The sequence below is a fragment of the Falco naumanni genome, chromosome 3, assembly GCF_017639655.2.
Source record: "Falco naumanni isolate bFalNau1 chromosome 3, bFalNau1.pat, whole genome shotgun sequence".
Taxonomy (NCBI): domain Eukaryota; kingdom Metazoa; phylum Chordata; class Aves; order Falconiformes; family Falconidae; genus Falco; species Falco naumanni.
The window spans coordinates 86,830,444-86,850,437 of record NC_054056.1 but is presented as its reverse complement, the minus strand read 5'-3'; the positions used below and the strand labels follow the sequence as shown (position 1 = coordinate 86,850,437).

General features: G+C 44.8%; 2 protein-coding genes across 2 annotated transcripts in view; one reads left to right on the top strand and one right to left on the bottom strand.

The window, feature by feature from the left end:
- RBIS (ribosomal biogenesis factor) overlaps window positions 1–4,313 on the top strand; it is a 542,143-nt gene extending 537,830 nt beyond the window's left edge. The window contains exons 2-3 of the mRNA XM_040586181.1: window positions 2,772–2,888; window positions 4,197–4,313. Of these exons, the coding sequence (XP_040442115.1) occupies window positions 2,772–2,888; window positions 4,197–4,265 (186 nt within the window). The 3' untranslated portion in view covers window positions 4,266–4,313. The remainder of the gene's footprint in view (window positions 1–2,771; window positions 2,889–4,196) is intronic.
- A 7-nt stretch (window positions 4,314–4,320) lies between these two features.
- E2F5 (E2F transcription factor 5) lies at window positions 4,321–19,356 on the bottom strand. The gene is made up of 9 exons (XM_040586180.1): window positions 19,135–19,356; window positions 13,106–13,215; window positions 12,278–12,439; window positions 11,030–11,073; window positions 9,533–9,597; window positions 7,676–7,940; window positions 6,791–6,991; window positions 6,347–6,391; window positions 4,321–5,056 (listed from the first exon to the last, which is right to left on the bottom strand). Exons 1-9 carry the CDS (start codon window positions 19,264–19,266, stop codon window positions 4,947–4,949), a joined length of 1,134 nt encoding a protein of 377 aa, XP_040442114.1. The 5' UTR covers window positions 19,267–19,356; the 3' UTR covers window positions 4,321–4,946.
- Window positions 19,357–19,994: the final 638 nt, after the last annotated feature.

Here is a 19,994-nt window from a genome sequence, read left to right as displayed (position 1 = left end):
TCCCCACCTGCAGCCCGTGGGGGTCCGTGGTGGAGCATATCCCCACCTGCAGCCCGTGGAGGGCCATGGAGCAGATCCCCACCTGCAGCCCGTGGGGGTCCATGGTGGAGCAGATCCCCACCTGCAGCCCGTGGAGGGCCATGGTGGAGCAGATCCCCACCTGCAGCCCGTGGAGGTCCACGGTGGAGCAGATCCCCACCTACAGCCCGTGGAGGTCCATGGTGGAGCAGAACCCCACCTGCAGCCCGTGGAGGACCCCACGCCGGAGCAGGTGGGTGCCCAAAGGAGGCTGTGACCCCCCAGGGACCCAGGCTGGGGCAGGGTCCCGGCAGCGTCTGTGACCCCGCGGGGACCCAGGCTGGGGCAGGCTGTGGAGAACTGCAGCCCGTGGGCAGGGCTGACACCGGAGCAGCTGATGGAGGACTGTCCCCGCGGGTGGGACCCCAGGCTGGAGCAGGGCAGTGTGAGGAGCCTCCCCCTGCGAGGAAGGAGCGGCAGAGACAGCGTGTGATGGACTGACCGCAGCCCCCGGCCCGGCACCCTGCGCTGCTGGGCGGGAGGGGGGACAGAAAATTGGGAATGAAGTTGAGCCTGGGAAGTTGTGGGGGTTTTTGAAGATTTGGTTTTATTTCTCATTACCCTACTGTGCTTTGATTGGTAATAAATTAAACTAATTTCTCCAAGTCAAGTCTGTTTTGCCTGTAACAGTGATTGGTGAGTGATCTCCCCTGTCCTTAACCCATGAACATTTCACCATATTTTACCTCCCCTGTCCATCTGAGGAAGGGGAGTGATAGAGCAGCTTGGTGGGCACCTGCTGTCCAGCCAGGGTCAACCCACCACAAAGTCACAAAAGAAATGTGAAAGTGCAATGGTGACTTGGGGCTTTCGACAGGGAGATGAGGGATGAAGTCCTTGCAAAGGGAAAAGTGACCTGAAACCCAATCTTTCCTACTACAGGAAGGTACTCTGACTTCCTTACAGTTCACAGGATACAGGTGTTTATCTGCTCTGCCTTCAGCCTCCTACACCCTAAGTTTTCTTTAGGACCAAATCTGTGGTCAGAGAAAGACAAACTGGTTTAGGCCCTCCAGGTCTTTTTTTTTTTTTTTTTTTTTTTTTTTTAAATCTAGTGTAGTCTAAACATGAGATAACTACCTTGCTCCTCAGCATTGTCAAAGTTTTAGGGCATTCTTGGCTTGTCAAGAAACAATCTGGGAAGTGTGCAGGGGTGAATACAGATGGTGATTTGAGAGCATGGGAAACTCTGGCAGGGCTTTGTGGCATATAGACATGGAGGTGTTGGCTAGGTATGTTTGTTCTTCTGTAGACCTAGTCCTTCATTGAATGCCAGAGGAACTTCATTTTCTTCATGACCAAGTGATGACTAAAGTGAGTCTGGCTCATTTAAATTGTTTGAGTTTTGTAATACTAGATGAACTCAGTGTCTTCACATTTGCTCTCAGAAGGTATTCAGGTAGTGCCTGAGAACAGAACAGATAATTAATTTCTTCTTACAGCTGAAAAGAAGGGGGTTGGGGGAGGGCATAGGCAAGAAGCTCTTGAACTCATCGTGGGAGGTGTAAGAGATTTCCTTAGTGGGAGGAATGTGATGAAAAGTGTGAAAAGTGTGATGAAGCCCACGGTGAGGCAGGCTGTGCCCCTGCAGCCCATGGGAGTCCATAGCAGAGCAGATATCCACCTGCAGCCCATGGAGGACCCCACACCAGAGCAGCTGGGTGCCCAAAGGAGGCCGTGACCCCATGGGCAGCCCGTGCTGGAGAAGCTCCTGGCAGGGCCTGTGGCCCAGTGGGGAGAGGAGCCCAGGCTGGGGCAGGTTTGCTGGCCGGGCTTGTGGCCCCACAGGGGACCCATGCTGGAGCCGGCTGTGCCTGAAGGACGGCACCCCATGGGGGGACCCATGCTGGGGCAGTTCGTGAAGAACTGCAGCCCGTGGGAAAGACCCACATTGGAAGTTTGTAGAGAATTGTCTCCTGTGGAAATGACACCATGCTGGAGCAGGGGAAGCGTGTGAGGAGTGTTCCCTCTGAGGGGGAAGGAAAGCAGAGACAACATGATGAACTGACTGCAACACCTCTTCCCTGTCCCCCTGTGCTGCAGGAGGGGAAGGAGGTAGAGAAAATCAGGAGTGAAGTTGGTCCCAGGAAGAAGGGAGGGGTGGGAGGAAGGTGTTTTTAAGATTTGGTTTTATTTATCATTACCTTACTCTGATTTGATTGGTAATTATTTTTTTCCCCCAAGTCAAATTTGTTTTGCACATGACAGTAGTTGGTGTGATTTCCCTGTCTTTCTCTCAACCCACAAGCCTTTTGTTGTATTTTCTCCCCTGTCCAGTTGAGGAGGGGGAATGATAGAATGGCTTTGGTGTGCACCTGGTGTGCAGCCAAGGCCAACCCACCACACAAATGAAGGAAGAAACCTTTCCTGCAACTCCACTACAGCTGAGAAGCTGAGGGTGGTGTAACAGGGCTTGGCTTTTGTTTTCTCTGTGTTCTGTTTCTGGATCACTATGGGCTCAATTTCCAATAGAACAAGTTTAACTGCTTTCATAATTTCCAGTTTATTAGAACATGAGTATCACATGACTAGAAAGTGTAATTAAGTAACAGATAAATCCACTAAAAAGATATTTTGGAAGATACGTATGTAACACTGGCTGTACAAGTTGTACAAAAATGGTGTAATTGTGCATGCTAATAGAATTTCTCTTAAAAATACCAATGTGTTTTGGTTTTTTTTTTCCCTCCCAGCTAAACATTAGAAATGCTGAGAAAGTTAGCACAATAAATAAAGCATTTGCTGAAGTTCAGAAAGAAATACAGCAACTATCAAAAGGCACTGCAGCAGAACCTCAGAAGAATGATCAGGTAATTTCCCTTTGTAAAAATCTGAGGAGGGAAATGAAAGGAATGTGCATGTTCAAAGCATATATTCTGGCTCTAAGACTGCAGGCAATTCATGCAGTTGCTTTAAAGCTATAAACCCAGCTTTATTAATTTAAGTTGTGTTGTAATGTTGCAATCTGGTTCGCATATTCAAGTGCTAGGTAGCTACTAACATAGAGAGAAGAGGGTGGTTAACCAAGCCAGAGCATGCTTCTAAAACATATTTTTAAATTATGTTCTCACCGGTTTTTAATTGATTTTTTAAAAAAGTCAGTTCCAGCTCTTTGAGACTTATGTGTCAACAGGAAGAGACATAGAAAGGAAAGATGAACCTTGCTAATTCCCTACCCGAAGCATCTGATAGTGTTTTGAACCAAACAGTTCTGCCTCTTTTTGTTCCCGATTCCTAAACCTTCGTATTCCCTAATCAGAAGTACCAACACCTGCAACAGCAATTTCTGTACTGGAGCTCTTGCCTGTGAAACGCTGTCTTGAACCTGAAGTGCACTTATCTTCCTTTCTCAAGTCTTACACAGGGCTACGTGCAGTTTTGTGCAAGAAATAATTCACAGTGTAATCGCAGGCAAGCTCCTCCATATAAACTCTTTATGCTGACTCTGATGCTCTGGGCGTGGTTTGGGGTAGAGAGAAAGCAGTGGGCGAGGATGAGGTACAGATGAAGCCATCCTGGCTGCTGGAGAAGTGGACATGAATTTTGTGTTATTTACTGTGCCTGGAGTGATGAACTTTCTGTATAGCTGGGAGCAACAAAACAGGTGTCAGATACCTTAAGGAGAGGCTGAGGGGCAAAATGAAACAGGTGACAGTGCTGCCAGCGCAGGATGAGGCCAAGCAAGGGTTTCAAGGCAGTTGGTGGAAGCTGACCTGTCCCTGCTGGCTTGCTATTGCGTGCAGCCAGGAATTCGGACTATACCGCTGCTTCTGTGCTAGTAGGGCTGTACGTGATCATGCACGCTGTAATAGTACTTTCTCCGAAGTTGCAGAAGTGTTGTCAAGAGCACTTCTGAACTAAAAGCGAACCTATTTCCATTTGGCCATGTATGTTATATTACTGGTGTGATGCTTTGTCTTTTTCCTGTGGCATAAAGTATTGGCTACTTATCTGTCAAGTTCAGTGAATCCTGTAATCCCCCAAATCACTCAATTATGACTGAAAAATTAGCCTCAATCAAATATATAAAGACAAACTAATCTTCTAGACAACGGATGTTTACTACTGGAGTAAAAATAAATTGCTTTCTACTTTAAACTTAAACTTGTTTTTTTCAGGTTTCCACAAACCTGGAAGAGGAACCGGCAAACGTGGATGCTGCCACAAACCTATTATCTCAGTTGTAATACATAATGGACGATGAAGGGATCACAAGAAATGAAGATAACAGATACCACTGGCTTTGTTTGTACAATTTTATTTAAAAAATCTTGTTAATATACAAGTATTGGCACACTTTAATACAAACTACAAACAGACCTTTCCTATCATCTAGGAAAGTGGAATGTCAGAAGTCAGTGTGAGAAACTTAAAGTGCTAAAACAGAAGGCACTTCACAAAATTGGTTCACTGAAACAATTTAGCATAACTCAAGTTGATATCCTTCACTTTTCAGCTTGGCAGTGAAAGCTTCAAAACTGATTGAAAGGTTAAAGACAAAAAATACAGAAAGCTTCTTGGCAGTAAAGCTTCAAAGAAAATGCTGTTAACTGTGAGCAACTGTGTTGTTTTTTTTTAAATGATCAAAAGGCTATAAAGCATTTTCACTTCTCTTACTAAAGGAAACTCCAAAAAATTGGATTACACAGAAGACACTCTGATGAAAAAACGTGCCAGAATTTTTTATGAAAGCCCTTTTTTCTGGTTGTTAAATTTGTTTTGTGAAGTCGTTAAAGGAAGCAAAAGGAAATATACTCCCAGAGTCAGTGAACTAAGAAGTTATACATTCAGTATTCAAATACTTAGGTTATGAAGAAGTCTAGAATGTTATAGTTAGAGGTAGATAAGTAGTCTGGTTGATACAATATCTAATAATTTAGTATCTGCACATCAAAGAGATCACAGACTCCTTCATTATCATCCAGGTTAAAGTTGTAGTCATCTCCGGGAGTAGGAGAGAGTCGTAAGAGAGGAAAAACTGTAAAGCAGGAATAGTTTAGTTTAAATTAAAACACTTTTGGAATATCAGCCCTATCTCATTCAGTATGTTTGTCATCACCAGTATTGGGGTTAGTCTTAATAATTAAACCAGTCTTTATGACCTGACAAGCATACTAAGATACATACTGTGAATACCTGTATCGCCTTCAAACTAAGGCAAAGACAGTGACAGGTCTACATATTTTTGCTTAGTATTTAAATGAATTTGCTGGAATAGAGTGATAGCTGTGGAATATGGACTTAATTTCTCCTTCTGCAGCAAAGAAGCTCCTGAGCAGCTTTTGAGACTTTCATCAGAAAGCCATCATTTATATTTATATTTCAATATTGCATATGTCAGCCTTCAAATACTTATCAGTTTAAGTAAGGAAGTTACCATTATCCTTATTTTACAGATGAAAAATGGAGGCTAGCAGTTTCCTTGTGTGATGGATTTCAAGCGTGGATTTCAAGCTGTCTTTGGGGAGGAAATGCAAGACAACTCTCAGCTCTCATGCTGCACCTCAGGAACAACACTAACCTAGTACCTCCTAAAAGCAGAGACTATTTCCGTTTTAGCTACGTTCTGGCACATTCACATAATCCCGTCTTGCCCCTCAGATCTTATAATTACATGGGGGTTTTTTGGGTAAGCTCTGAGGTCGTCTGCTTGAAGGGCAGATAGAGGCTACCTACAGAGCACAGGGCAAGAGGAACAACCTCAGCCAAGTTCACCTGGCACCTCAGTGAGACAAAGCAGAGAGGCAGGGAGCATATGAACTTCCTAGCTGTGGTTCAGCTCTGCATTTTTGGCCACTGAGGCGCAAGAGCAGAAACGGGTGACATTTGTCTGTTCTGTTAGTGTACCACAGCTGGTCATGTATCTGTCTGCATGCAGGCATGTATATGTTCTGAAATGTTTACTGAAAGCACCTGCAGGAAGCCTTAGGCAGAACAGAATTAAACCAGGTATTATTTTTTTAAGGCAGCACTCTAGTTACCAGCCTGTTCTTTGTTCCTGACTTAAGGACTGGTGGGTTACTCATGCATGTAAGTATTTGCTGGATTAAAGCTTTCATATTTTGATTGTTAAATAAAACTGTTGCAGGGAATGGAAAGGGGAGCAAAGACAAGAATGACAAAGATAGAGAAGGCAGTACAGGGGAAAGAAGTAGTTTCATACTGACTCTTGGTATCAGATTTAACATACACCTACTAAGAGTGCTGTTCACACAAAACCCATGCTGCTACTTGTAATTATAGAAAAGTAAAGATGCTAAATACTTACCATCAGAAGACATGAGTTCATCAATAATATCCCCACTGATATTTCCTGTGAAAGACATAAGCATGTGTTTATGGAAGCCAACATATATTCTCTGCATTAAAACACTGAATTACAAAGCACAGTATGGCTCATACAGTGTAGAAGCTGTACGGATAGCATGCCATATGTATGTAAAATATACTCATCTTTGTATCCCTCAGGTTCTCCTGATACATTTCTCACACCAATCCCTTATAACCCTAGAGCCATGCACAACATGAAGTTTATTTGGTGGCAGAGACCAGTATTTGCTCAAAACAAGTTTGCTACACAGAGCTAGCTCAATGGCTTCATTAGGAGATGAAGAGGCCTGTCATTTCCTCTGTGTAACCCATCGGTAACGTGGTCACAAAGAAGGGCTCAGGAAACTAATAAAAACATTTAAGCATAACTGCTGCTTCCTACCTGCGGGTTCTTCTATCTTTGCTATGTCGAATGAGTTTGGCTTGAGAATGCAGTTAACATCCAGGGGCAGCAAGGTTTGGTAGTCACTTGAACTAGCTGTAGCTTGGGCGACATCTCCGGAGAGGCTGGGGTACAACACCGACTCTGGAAGGCTGGAGTAAGGAGCTGCCGGGGTTGTACCGTCCTGCTGCACGCTGCCGTCTGCAAAGCCGGAAAGGCACGGGATACAGTCTGCTACGGTAAAGGGGAACACAAAACGCCCGCACCCAGCTTTGTCTTTTGAGGAGAACACGGCCAATGTCTGGGAGGAGGTGAAAGGAGTCTTCCCCCTTCTGAAGTCACAGGCACAATTTAATCAGGACCCCTCAGAAATGCAGTCTGTAACACCACCAGCATTTTCTTAAACCTTTTCCTATTACCTTACTATTGTTGTGGAAAAAATACCTGATATTCAGGCAGTCTCTCACTGTGGCTATGTGGAAGAAGGTAAGTGACCTTGTGGCACAAAAGCTGGAACCGGTGCCTCTAGTATCTGTCCCATTACAAGGTACACGTTCAAGTCATACCCTGTCAGAGGCTGGTTTTGTCCCACGCTGCAATCTGAGAAGCACCTCAGAACAACTAACAGGATCCCACCCAGAAGCTGCTCAGTATGAGATGCTAAGCTACACGGGAAGAATCTGTTTCACCAGAGAGAAGAGGAAGAGGCTTTTCTGTTAACCTCGCGAGAACTGTGAGTAAGCCCTTGGGGTAGTTTCTTAACAGGCAGGTGCTCACTATGCAAATTCTTGATCTTTCCTTTACCTACTACCTTTTCTAACCGTTTCTTCTTTCCCTCCAGTTCCCTTCCCCCCCCATCTGAGGCAGGCAAAACCCTGGACCCACCTGATGGTGTGTCTGCAACTGATGTTTGCGGTAACTCTTGTCCTTGGTTCGGATCATGTTCTGGTGGATTTTGAGGAGCTGCAGCAGGTTTAAGGGGAGTAACTGGAGCTGCAGGTTGAGATGGGGGCTGTGCAAGGTCATCGGGCGGAGGAACTGGAAACACCATGGGCTTGGAGGAGCTCGATTCTTTATTTATAAGCAGCACATGGATAGGTCCTGAACTACTTTTAAGATGGATCTGGTATTTCTTCTGTCCATTCTGTCCCTGTGGAGGTGGTATATTATGAAAGTTACTGTTCCTTGAGAACTTGGAACTTTACAAAATTTAATAGTAACTGCATAGTTATTTCCCACAGAAAGTAATGAAGATTTTTGAACCTAATTCTCAAATTGATGCAGAAGATAAATACGGTGCTCTTCCAGTTAGATCACCAGGAAGAGCTGAGAACTGGCATAAACTTACCAAACCATACTCAGGAAAAAAAAAATTATTTTAAACTAACACATCATCTAATAAAAAACCACAAGCCAGATCACAAACCTGCAATGTATTTACCTGACCAGAACACAGCTACAGAGGACACAAATATCCAATTCTTCAAAGTGCTTAACTAAATAAAATTCAAGTTACATGAGACTTATAGCAGGGCTTATATATTACCTCTTATCAGTAACAACAATGACAAGTTCAGAATGATCCTGGCTGGGATCAAGCATCCTATAAAATATTTGGATATCTCACCCATACTGAGCGAACACTGGATCACGAGTTGGTGGAAACGATTTCTTAGCTGATTTGCCAGGCCTGCTTTTGGCAAGTTACTTAATACAACTGGGACTAGCTTCCTGTAGCCCAGTCTCAATGAGACCACTGACTCTGCAGTGGCTAATTCAGCAAACAGGTTTTCAGCAAGTATGTTCTAGGAAAAACATGAGCATGAGAAAAGTGGGAAAGAAGCCTCAGGGCAGGGGAACCAAAGCAAAAGCATCCAGTTTGAACTCGGTGCTAAAGACCTCTACAAAAAGTCAGAAAAACCCCAAACCCCCAACATCGCAGCAGCTAACTGGTCCCACAGAGAACCTTACCGTTCCCTGAACTGATTTCAGCAGAGATGGACAAAGATGGCACCACTGATAAGCTTCACAGTTCTAGCTCTGGATGCTTTTACAATATTAGACTGTGCTTAGCCTCACTTAAAAATAGCTTGTGAAACCTCTCAGGTGAATTTCAGCCTTCTACAAGCATAGTGGCTATCGTGCTTTATACAATGCCCTCTCCCAACTATGTAAGCCCTATTTAAAACAGAGCACTGCAACAACAACAAAACTGAAGATGGACAGAGGCAAATAATTTGGCCTCCTATTTTAATCCTGCCCGTTTAAGCCTTTTGCCTAAAGTGAGACTGCAGTTTGTTTCTCTATCCAGTCTAGTACTACAAGACTAAATGTAAAACCTACAACTAAATCTAAAAGGCCTTTTCATAAGGTATCTGTGTTAACAATACAATAGAGAAATTTGACACATAAAAGTCACTGCTAATAAGTTCTCAAGGGAATTCATGACAATTAAGCCTGTTTTGGAAAGCTGCAACATTTAAAAGCAAGACGGAAGAAGAGAGGGCAAAGAAACCCACTATTATATCTTGTTCTTAATAGAAGACAGAGTTACCATTAGTTTATCTAGGTGTAGAAAAACCACTTTTCCCTACCCAGCCTCTCCCTTCTCAAGTGAAACAATCTTAATTTTTATTTTTTTCCCCTCACACACAGATAGATGTAAATTCTCTGCTGTAATGTAGCTCTTCTTTTCCACTGTCCCTCTAGAACACTTAATAAAAAAAAGAAACAAGTACGTACCATTTCGGGTATAGGTACTTCTAACTGTGTGCCACAAGGTGCTTGAATTGCTAGAAGTGTGTCTCCTGGTTAAATAGCAATTTTTAAGAAAGTGTTAATTGTGAATATTTTTCTTAAGTCTTGCATGGTATCCACTCACATGAGATATGGTTATCCAAGGGTACTTAAAATACTGCATAATTCCAGCATAAATAAACTTGTGGTGGGACTTGCATAGTCCCTGTAAGATCCAAGTATATCACATCATATAAATCACGGAATTCCAATACTTAGATCATAGTCGCAAGAACCTTTTCTCATAGCAGTACAAGATCTACCACTTCCTTTACCTGTTTGTTACTGTCCCTGAATCTTCTAGTTGTAACGTGAGGTGAAAATACTTAACTAGTTTCTTTTTAGCTAAAACAGCTCTCTGGTCCAGCTCACTTTGTGGCTTTGAAGAATGGTGGGAGTAGAGAGGGAAGAAAAGGTATTAATGATTGTCTTCAGTGCCAGCACTTCCAAGTGTCCGAGCTCATGCCTTCTGCAGAGCATACAACTGGGATGTAACAGCTGGCTATCAAACTCACCTGTGGCTTACTACGCACACTAAAACGTGCTAAATGACTACAAGTCAGGAGATCACAATTACATTAACAGGACTGCTACAACCAGCCACATGTTGCAGGTCACTCACCTACCTACACAGCATTGCCCCTCTGTCCATCACTTGGGATAATGCTTTTCCTTATCTGTCTCCTAAGAGGCACTTAGATGAAGTACTATGTGACTGCTGTACTAGATGCCTCCACATTTTGTAGTAATGACTAACTTTTTAGTAATGGCTCATTTTTGTTAAATTCTGCAGTAGTTGTCTAATCTTACATTTTTATTGAAAAATTAATCCAACCTTCCTTGTGGCAAAGAGATGGTTCTGGGCCTAGCTGGAGGCTGAACAACAATCTTCCCTTGGGTGACCCAGGATCAGGAGAGGATGTCAAGGGGAGTAACTTCTGCCAGCAATTCTTGGCCATTTCTTCAAACCTCCTGTACAGAAGGAATCCTTTTGATTTAATAGCAATGCTCCGTCATTGAACTCCAGCTGGGTTCCATTTATATAGCATCATCAGGAGCTCCCTCTGGCCACAGCTGCCACCAGAAATTGTTATGAAATTTGGACCTGCTTGGTTTTTCTGGTGGGTTGGATCAAGATGTCCTGTCCCTGGTTCTGTTAAACGGCCTAAGGCAAGCTGCCACAAACTGAATACAGAAAAAGACATCCAAAACCAGTACTCCAAAACCACCTGAGCTTCCATTCCATACAATCTGTGATTACAACTAGAAAATGCCAGAACTTGCTAGTCATGAACATTGTGAAGGACATCTACTTAGTATTGATCACTATTGAGTACTTCAAAATGCTTGCAGGGAAAAAAGCAGGTTAGTTAAGAAGTTAGTTTTCAAGACGAAGATCATAAAATCCCTCAATTTAAGAAATACAGCCTAGTAACAACTTACCATTGAAGCAGTTGCAGATATCTTCATGGGTGACATATGAAAATGTAATTTATGTTAAGGAACATTTTTCTTAAAGCAACATGTAACCGTTATTGGTTGCCCTTTAAAAGAAGTTTGTTCAAACTGAGCCTAAGTAACAACTTATGTTGTTACTGAGAGGTGTAATCAAGGCATGACACTTGATTTTCAGAATGCCTAGTTAAAAATAGCAGAGTTCTGTCTTTTAAAGAAAAAAAAATCTGTGAAGAAAATACAAAAAGTTGCATAGCTTGAATGGGAAGATTCTTCTAAAAAAACATGTATAATCTTGTGTTGAAGAATACCACTTACCTCACTAACTTGACACTACAGAATTAATGTATCAGGACTTCCAAGAATCACACAAAAATACTGTCAGAGGGGACTTGAGAGTTCATCTGCCATCCGATTCCCCCGCCTCAAGGTAGGATGAACTGTTAAGACATTCCAGACAGATGTTTGCCTCCCCACTTCTTGAAAACCTCCCATGATGTATATTCCACCATCTCTCTGGGGGGTCACTTCCAGTGCTAGCTCTCCCAAAGGAAAATTTCTCATAACATCTAACTTGAGTCTCCCTTGCTATAAAATCCATTTTACAGGAACAGTTTCTGTAGAGCAACTCCAGTAATTTTTAAGTACTTACCACTGGTGCTATAGATAAGAAGGGCACTTTCCTGCTCCCAATCTCAGGCGTCTATTTTTCTCAGTATCTTGCAAGACAGCTAAACACACGGCTACAAGTGATGTAGCTGGAATTCTCTGCTGATGGGGTATTTACACACAGGATTTTTTTCCAGTTTCAAACACAAGCTTCGGGACTTTGTCAACTCAATTCATCTTTGGGTAGTAACTTAATCTTTTTAAGAGAAGGAAGCAACACAAAAGAAGATTCATGTAAAGCACTAGTAAGAAAGTATAAATTCAAGTGCCAGAAACACCAGAGTTATATTATGGACTTAAAAATTACTGACATATATACATATATATATATATATATATATCTGTGCTAAATTATTTTCAGGTTACCGATCATACAGTCACAGAAGTTAAAAAGTCATGTAAATAAGATTTGTATTTTCTTTCTTTTTGAACCAAAACCTGAAAAAAGTATTTGCCTTTCCTTGCTTCTGGATAACGTGGACTACATTATGCTTTATCCATTATCTACACTCTAACCATGGCTTTAATTCTACTTACAAGATGCACACAATTAATTTAAAAGGATATTGGTAGTTTGTAGAATCATCCATAACATTCTTGATACTTTGCTGAAGCCACAGTTTCTGCTGATCCAATTCTTTTTCTTTTAGCTCTAGATCTTCAATTTCAGCTTCCAGATACCTCAGCCTGTCTATGACTTCTTTTGTATTGCAGCCAGCACCTACTCCTCTTAAAAAGGTATAAGGGTTCATGAAACCACAAGTGAAAAACTAAAGTAAACATGCAAAGAATTTCTTAAGACTATACTTTCAACATTTTTGAAGTCTACTGATATTCAATATGACAGAAATGAGTGTTTACCCTCCCAGAAGTTTTTGAACAGAAAAATGAAAATTCTTAAGATCAAATTTAGAATTCCCCTCTACCAAAATTTATTTTCTTTTGGAATGCAGGCTTTTTCTGCATTGGAGCTGATTTATAGGCCCTTTCTCACTCTCCTCTAACTCTTAGCTTGGGCTTGTGACCTTCTGTCACAGAAGAGAAAATAGGCAAGGACTACAGGAGGGTAGATAGGTGGAGACAGTGTGTCCCAATACGCCTCCCAGATTCATCAAGAGTAAACTTTTCAACTACAAGTGCTAGTTATAAAGTAGCACCACTAGTTTTCTGAACATTTCTCTCCTGTGTGCTTTCAACTTGGTATTATGTATCAAAGACATAAGTTAAAAGGAAGACAAATACAGTTCAGTTACAACTTTACTATAATTCTAAAATGTCATACTGCTCATTGATGAGCATCAACTTTGTGGTGTCACATTTAGTCAGGAGAAGTGGGAAGAAGCATTTTTTGTTGCTTTTGAGCACATGAAGATTTGCAGAACTGAGAAGGCTTACTTCCACTGAATGCTGTTTTTTGACTTCTTCTCAATGAGATCAATCCCCTCCAAAACATTGGTGATATCATAAATCCTCCTCTTCTGCCTCACAGCAAGCGTATCAGCAGCCTGCCAAGAGAACAAGTATCAGCAGCTTGCATGCTGAGGGCAAAAGACAGTTAAGGCATTCCCTTGGAAAAATGCCAACTAATGTCATTTTTAAGTGAGAAGGTTTAGCTCTTTGAGAAACAGACGCCCAATCATGAATTCAAAAGCTCAGCACCTGCATGTAGCGCTACAAAGCGTGCCGAGAGGAGTCACCTCTGAAGGCCAGCAGGCCTACCCTCATCGGGGAAGAGTTCATGCGTGTTGCAAAGACTGTGTTTGGTACTTGGACTATGCACAGAAGAGCTTGCAATGCGCTTTTTGAAGGTAGGGAAAAGAAGGGAAGGCAGACAGCAATGCCCTGCAGTGGAGCAAGCCTCTCAAGCCAATGACGTATGAAGTTTAACATCCCTTCTGCTGGCACTCGAGGTATTGCAGTCTTTGTCTGGACTAAACGGTGCCAGGATACGAAATGACAGGGCTGTAATTTCACAAAGTGGCTGAAGGAGAGCTGCGATACTTCAAGCCAGCATCATCCTCTAATGCATGAATCCACCTCACAGTGTACCTGGGCTTGCTCAGTCTGTCACACTGAGAACCAAGAGCTGTTTCACAGCCACAAGGACCTTGGTAGAGCTCACAGGGATGCTTGCTGCTGTCACACTATCCCTTTTACGTTACAGCTAGCTATGCCGTGTGCTTGTGTGCTGTCACCTCGCCAAAGCAAAGCAGACTGCCAGGCAGAGAAAACAGTCTGCTTCGTGCCATAATTCTTTCCATGGTGGCTTTTATGTACCTGATGCAAAGACCTAAGATAATGTAAGCAAACCTGAGCTAGTCATGCCTTCCGCACCTTCAGCAGTTTGATGCTGTGAAGTGGCTCAAGTTCAAAGAATATTAGTTAAAGGTGAGAAAGCGAAGAGAAGTCCAGCTCAGATACAATGATTACAAGGGCTTACATGTATTAACCAGATTAAAATTAAAAAAAAAGAAGAAAAATAAAGAAATGGCTGGCTAGAAAAGACTTCTGCATCCCAAATTTGAACTAATGCATAAAGCAAACTAATTTCCACTATAAGCACATGATGACTTGTTTCAGTTTTTCCAGCAATCAAATTAATGCTTTTAGTGAAGTAGCCTATATGAAGAGTACAACCTGAGACAACTGCAATTAGGAAGGAAAACCAAATCCATTTTATAGCAAAGTACATAAAACTCACAGTATTTTCTGAACCATGAACTCACTAATCTTCCAAAGAAATGACATTTTCCTACTAGCAAGTTAATTACTAGAACTTAGAAATATATATTTTTTTTGTTAGTGAAGTAAAATTAAAAGGAAAAAAATGGAAGAAGAATGTAGATTAAAAAAAATACTCTCATAGCCATAAAGCATAAACACTGTTCTTTCTCCTTGACAGTGATGTACCTACTAAACTGTTTCTACTGATACGGTTATCGACATTTATCTTTTGCATGTTCTTCTGTTAAAACCTTTTCCTATCTAACAAAACAAAATACAGACAAATACATACAAAGCACACACTTTAGTTCTCTCCAAGGAAACAGGCTCTTCAATCATTTATATCAGCAAGTACACGCCTGCTAGCTTAACCTGCTCTTTTTGGTGCATGCATACACACCACTTAGAATGACTGTAAGAGAAGCCTTCAAAATCTAGGAAGTGGCAAAACTGATGCCACCTGCACAACGTTTAACCAACACCTCATATATCGCATAGTCTTCAGAGTCTTAATTTCTACAAGCTCTTGGCATTATTTGGTGCAAGGAATGGACAGCACACACTTACTTAATCAGCTGTTATTCAGCTTTCTGCTTTTTCTGCTTTTTTGCCATTGCTCTACAGATGGATGTAGGATTAGTCTACTGCTCACAGTCTGAACAATGAAGAAACTGCTCTGGAGACAGATTTCATTACCTCTTGAGATCTTCCAAAAGGTGTGCCTGTACAATATATAAATGCTTTACTAATCTCAATGTATTTTCAAACTGCGCTGGTGGTAAAATATACCAATGTACATAAATTTGTAGCTATGATACCAAAGTTTAATAATGAAAAAACAGCCACTAATTTTGAGTGCCCAACTTCAGATGTTTCAAAGCTGGCATAATCTCAATGCTATTATTGCATTTCTTATGCCCAAAGCATGGCTCCCATGAACACCAGCAGTGCAGACTCACCACGGCTGCAAACCATGCTCCGAGGACTGAGGAAAAGTACGCCACAGTTAGATACATATTCGGCTTGACTAGCCCTGTGTATAATTCAATCACAGCTACAAAGTCCAACTACTTACACCAAGAATTCAAACAAAGATGTCAAACTGGGGCCAGTCTGGGAAGTTTAATACAGACATTCACCAGCTTTCTGGTGCTGGTCTCGTAACCTAATTATCTTTCTAAAATTTTATGGGGTGTTTCACAGATATTTTCAAAACCAATTGAAAAGTTCCTGCTTGACACTCTAGCAGTACCAGTGTAACACCTTCCAATAGGCTTACTGCTCAGACATTAAGTTCAAGCACTCAGTTCCTCCACAAAAATCACCCACTACTGACTTCAGTAATTAAAAGAGCCTGCTGAGACAAACCTCCTGTTGTCAAAACCACTTCTAAAACTTATCATTTCTCAGCTGACATCAAACGGTTGAAGCAGATCCAGCAGCACAAGAAAGGGACATCTACCACAGTGGCTCTGCTAACATGGTTTAACACAGCTTCCACATTCCTTCCTCTGAATCATTTGTATTTGAAGTTCCCTCAGAAAATCTCTTCAATGTGAAGCTGCTGCACTCTAGCTATTCCTTCTAGCATCTCCTCATACTTTGATTAAGTACATATCCAAGACAAGCACTATATGAGTGTCTCACCAACAGGTTTGGAAGTGAAAGAAAAACGTCTAAGCGCAGGGCTTTGGATCCATGTGCATTCAGATCGTGTAACTTCTGGAATACAGAAAACACGCTGTTCAGCACAGTTTCAGCTGCAGGCATGCACACATGCACACACACACAACCCTGCCCAGAAATAAAACAACCAGCCAGAAAAAGTGTTCGGGTGCACTCTCACACAACTTCTTCTTTGCTCCCAGGCAGCTGACAAAAGGCAGCAGGAATCATCAGCTGCACATTCGCTGCGTTAGCACTGAAGAGCAGAGGAATTTGCTAGAACACCATGACAGTCATTACTGAAAAGCTTAACAAAGCAGAAGGGCCAGCAAGGCCTGCTTGCTCTCCACGTGTCAAAGCAAAGAGGTCCTGCATCTCCTGGACTATGCTGGTAGCAGATGATAATGTCATCTCCCCAAGAAGACTGTCAACAGTTTGGTGTGAGTTTTAAACTGAATGGCATGCTTGGCAATCTATACGTGCAAGTACTGAGTATCACTGCATCCATAAAGTTTAAGTGAATGCAAAATTTAATAGACGGGCTTTTTCTTCTTCTGTGGAATAGGGCAAATGTAAGGCAGTTGTCATGTGCACCTGATCAACACATTTCTAAAGGCAGAGGCAAACAAGCAGATTTTAAAGTACCTCATGTTTCACACTGATGATCAGAAACATTACTTAATCATCAGTATAGCAGGGGTGGCTTTCTGCTAGAAACCAAGCTCTTTTAAGAAATCAAGGAAGAAGAAATTGTATGCAACTGAAAAGAAAGAATACACGATGTTTTGGACATCATTTCAGGTGGATTATCCCTTATTTGCTCATTGTGCTTTTTTCCTCTCTTCCCTGCAATTTGTGAGTTGCTGCCTATAGGAACTTTCTTTCCCCTCTATCTCATCCCTTAATATTTTATTCACATAACTATATTTCTTTATACAGGGTTATTCAGAGACAGCTATGCCGTTATTTGAGAACAGCTGTTTGATTTTAAAGTAAGCACTGTAGAATTCAAATTTCAAGTAAAGAAAATCCTCACTTCTGCTCCCACAGTTTGTCACATGTTAGCAGAGAAGTATCTGGCGCTAAAACATTTCAAAAAAAAGTTCAGCATACAGAACTCGCAGACTCCCTGCACCTCAAGTGAGGAACAGTGCCCCACATAGGATGATGCATCACTTCTGCTTCGTAACGGGTCAGCACACACATCCCAAAGCACCCTCCTACAGACCGCTTAACTATAATTATAGATGTATCCAAAGATCACGAGGAAATGTCCTGTAGAACAGCTTTTCATTCTCAATGGCTAAATCACAAAGTTAGGAGTACACTTAATGTTTCCGAATTTTATTTTCTCCATAGTGCCCTGCTGGTTTTGCTACAGAAATACTATTCAGCAGCACATCAGTCAATACTTGTCAGTAGGGAAACTTCTGAAGATGTTCCCTGCATGAATCATTTCTTGGAACACAGTTCCATTTCAAGACTGTCCTATTCTTTAGTACCCCAAGCACACCGACATAACGTGTGTGATGGTTTTCATTTTTCCTTAGGCATGTGGCATGCTTACGAGAAATACTGGTTAAAAAACATACGTTCTGACTCACTGTTTATGAAAGTACCAATGATTTATGTACTGCAGTTAGTATTTACTTCCAACAAACAGTACCCTGTAATTCAGAAACCAGTCTCCAATAGGTCTTGAGCAGAAACATCTATGACTTGCTGCCATGCCCACCTACTTTTCGCTGGCTATCAACCCTTCCATTCCCGCTGGATGGATACCTTCCTCACAAAAGGGAATCAGAAGTGTCATTCCTTCCCTCCACACAGCCCGACTTTATTGTTCATACCCATCCCCTTTGGCCCTTTAAGCTGAGCTTTTTGGCCTGATGTCTTGCAAAGCGAGTATGTTTTGCGTCTCAAACTCACTTGCAACACCTCGCAGCATGCGACTGGTAATACACCAAGCTGCACAACAATCCCTGAGGTGGGGGCAGCCTAGTTCCGTCAGAGACAGTTAGATACTAAGAAGTTAATCAACTTGTCCAGACCACAGTGTAACCAGAGGAGGAATACAAAACCTATCGGTGTCTTCCCAGCTCACCCTGAAGTCGCACAAGCCGCAGTACCATCACTGAAGTGCTTGCTCTCTGACCAGAGATGTGCAAAAGAGCCCTGAGAACACCATTCACCTTCTGGAGCCCATTAACATCATCAACAAATAAGGCCAGTTTTCCAGAAAGGGCTTCAAGTCCCCAAAACAGCAAACCAGCTGCTTACTGAGCTGCGCTTGACTCCTCAGCAGTTCACGGAGGACCTCAGCCGGCCAGCAAAAACGCCTTTGCCTCGACGCGGGGGCTGACAGCCGGCGGGCCCGGGCCGAGCCCCAGCCCCCTGCGGCGCGACAGCACGCCGGGGCTCCGGCCAGAGGGGGCTGGCACCCAGGGCCTCCCGCCACCCAGCCCCCGCCCGGCCCGGGGCTGGCACATGGTGGGCCCGGCCGGGGACGCCCTCCCACTGCTGACGCCACACGCCTTCACGCGGCCGAGTCTGCAGGTGGCAAAAGCGGGTGACGACGACGTGCCGCCCACCCCGCCAATTAAGCGCCTTTTATATGCGTTTTTAGAAGTACTAAAGAGGCGACGGTCGGGTTTTCGGGATGGTTTTCCCTGGCCAGAAGGGCATCGAGGGGGCCAGGTGACAAACGGCTTTAGGCAAGGGCCAGCGCCCCGGCGGTGCGGAGCGCGGCGGGACAGCGCGGCGGCTGTCCCCCTTCCCCGGCGAGCCACTTCCACGCACGGCGCCCATCTTAGCCGCTTTCCGCGCGGGCGGCCGCCGGCCACCACCGCGCACCGGCGGCCGTCAGCGGCCCCGCCGCCCGGGGAGGCGGGAGCTGGCGGCCCGGCCCGGCCCCGGGCTGCGCCGCCCCCGGCAGCGCGGCGGGGCTGTGCGCACCGGCCAGGCCCGGCGGTGCCGCGGGCTCCGTCCCCCCGCGGCGGGCAGGCCGCCGCCGCCGCCCCGGCCCGCCCTCGCACCGCTTTGAGGTCCAGCACGCCGTCCTTGGCCTCCTGCAGCAGCGACACGAACTTGGTGGTCAGCAGCCCCAGGCTCTTCTCGTGGCGGCTGCTGCCGCCGCCGCCGCCCGCCGCCTCGGCCGCCGCGGCCATGCCGGCAGCGGGGCCGCCCCGCCGCGCCACGTGTCGCGGCCGCTGCAACGGCCCGAGCCCGGAACGGAGCCTCGGCCCGAGGGCTGCGGCGGGAGGGGCGGCGCCGCAGGAAGTGACGCCGCCGCCGTTGCCTGGACACCGGCATGTTTCGGCCGCGGGGGGCGAAGGGCCGCCCGCGGGGAGGGGGCCGCGGCCGCACCGCCGGGCCGCGGCGCAGGTGACGGTGCCGCGGCGGGGCCCGACCCCCGGGAGCGCGGCGGGGCGGCGCGACAGCCCGGCGGTCTCCAGCCGGCAGCGCCGCGGCGGACGGGCAGCCGCGGCACTCGGCGGGCGGCGGACGGGCCAGGCTTCGGCTCGGGCTTCCCCGGTGCGGGTGGCGCAGGCCGGAGCGCCTGCGGAGGGGAGAACCGGGCCGCCGGCGACCCGTCCCGGTGCCTGGCGTGCCCCGCCCGCCTCTCCCCTGCGCGGTAGCAGCTCCCTGTCACTCATTTCACCGGTCGTGCTTGATAGAAAACCGCTGAGATCGGTTATAACCTAGGTCCTCAAGTCTCCTGAGGCCACCAGGCACGGGACACGCGGGTGGTCTGGCGAGGGGCGACCCTTCGGGCGCTTCCCCAGCCCCTCGCGCTGGTGTCCAAATACACCCGGCCTTAACCTTGTTCCAGTGCGCCGCTTCCTCCGGTTACCGTCACACGGAGGTGAGAAGGCCCTGCAGTCCGTATGGCGTA

Bases quoted from the DNA above. Each gene is read 5' to 3' on its own strand.
- E2F5 (XM_040586180.1), bottom strand. From the start codon at position 19,266: ATGGCCGCGGCGGCCGAGGCGGCGGGCGGCGGCGGCGGCAGCAGCCGC. The intron at 11,074-12,277 runs ATATCCTTTTAA...AACATAAATTAC, and splicing joins GATGATTCTACAAACTACCA to ATTTTCATATGTCACCCATG. The intron at 5,057-6,346 runs GTAAGTATTTAG...CCTGCTTTACAG, and splicing joins TGAACTCATGTCTTCTGATG to TTTTTCCTCTCTTACGACTC.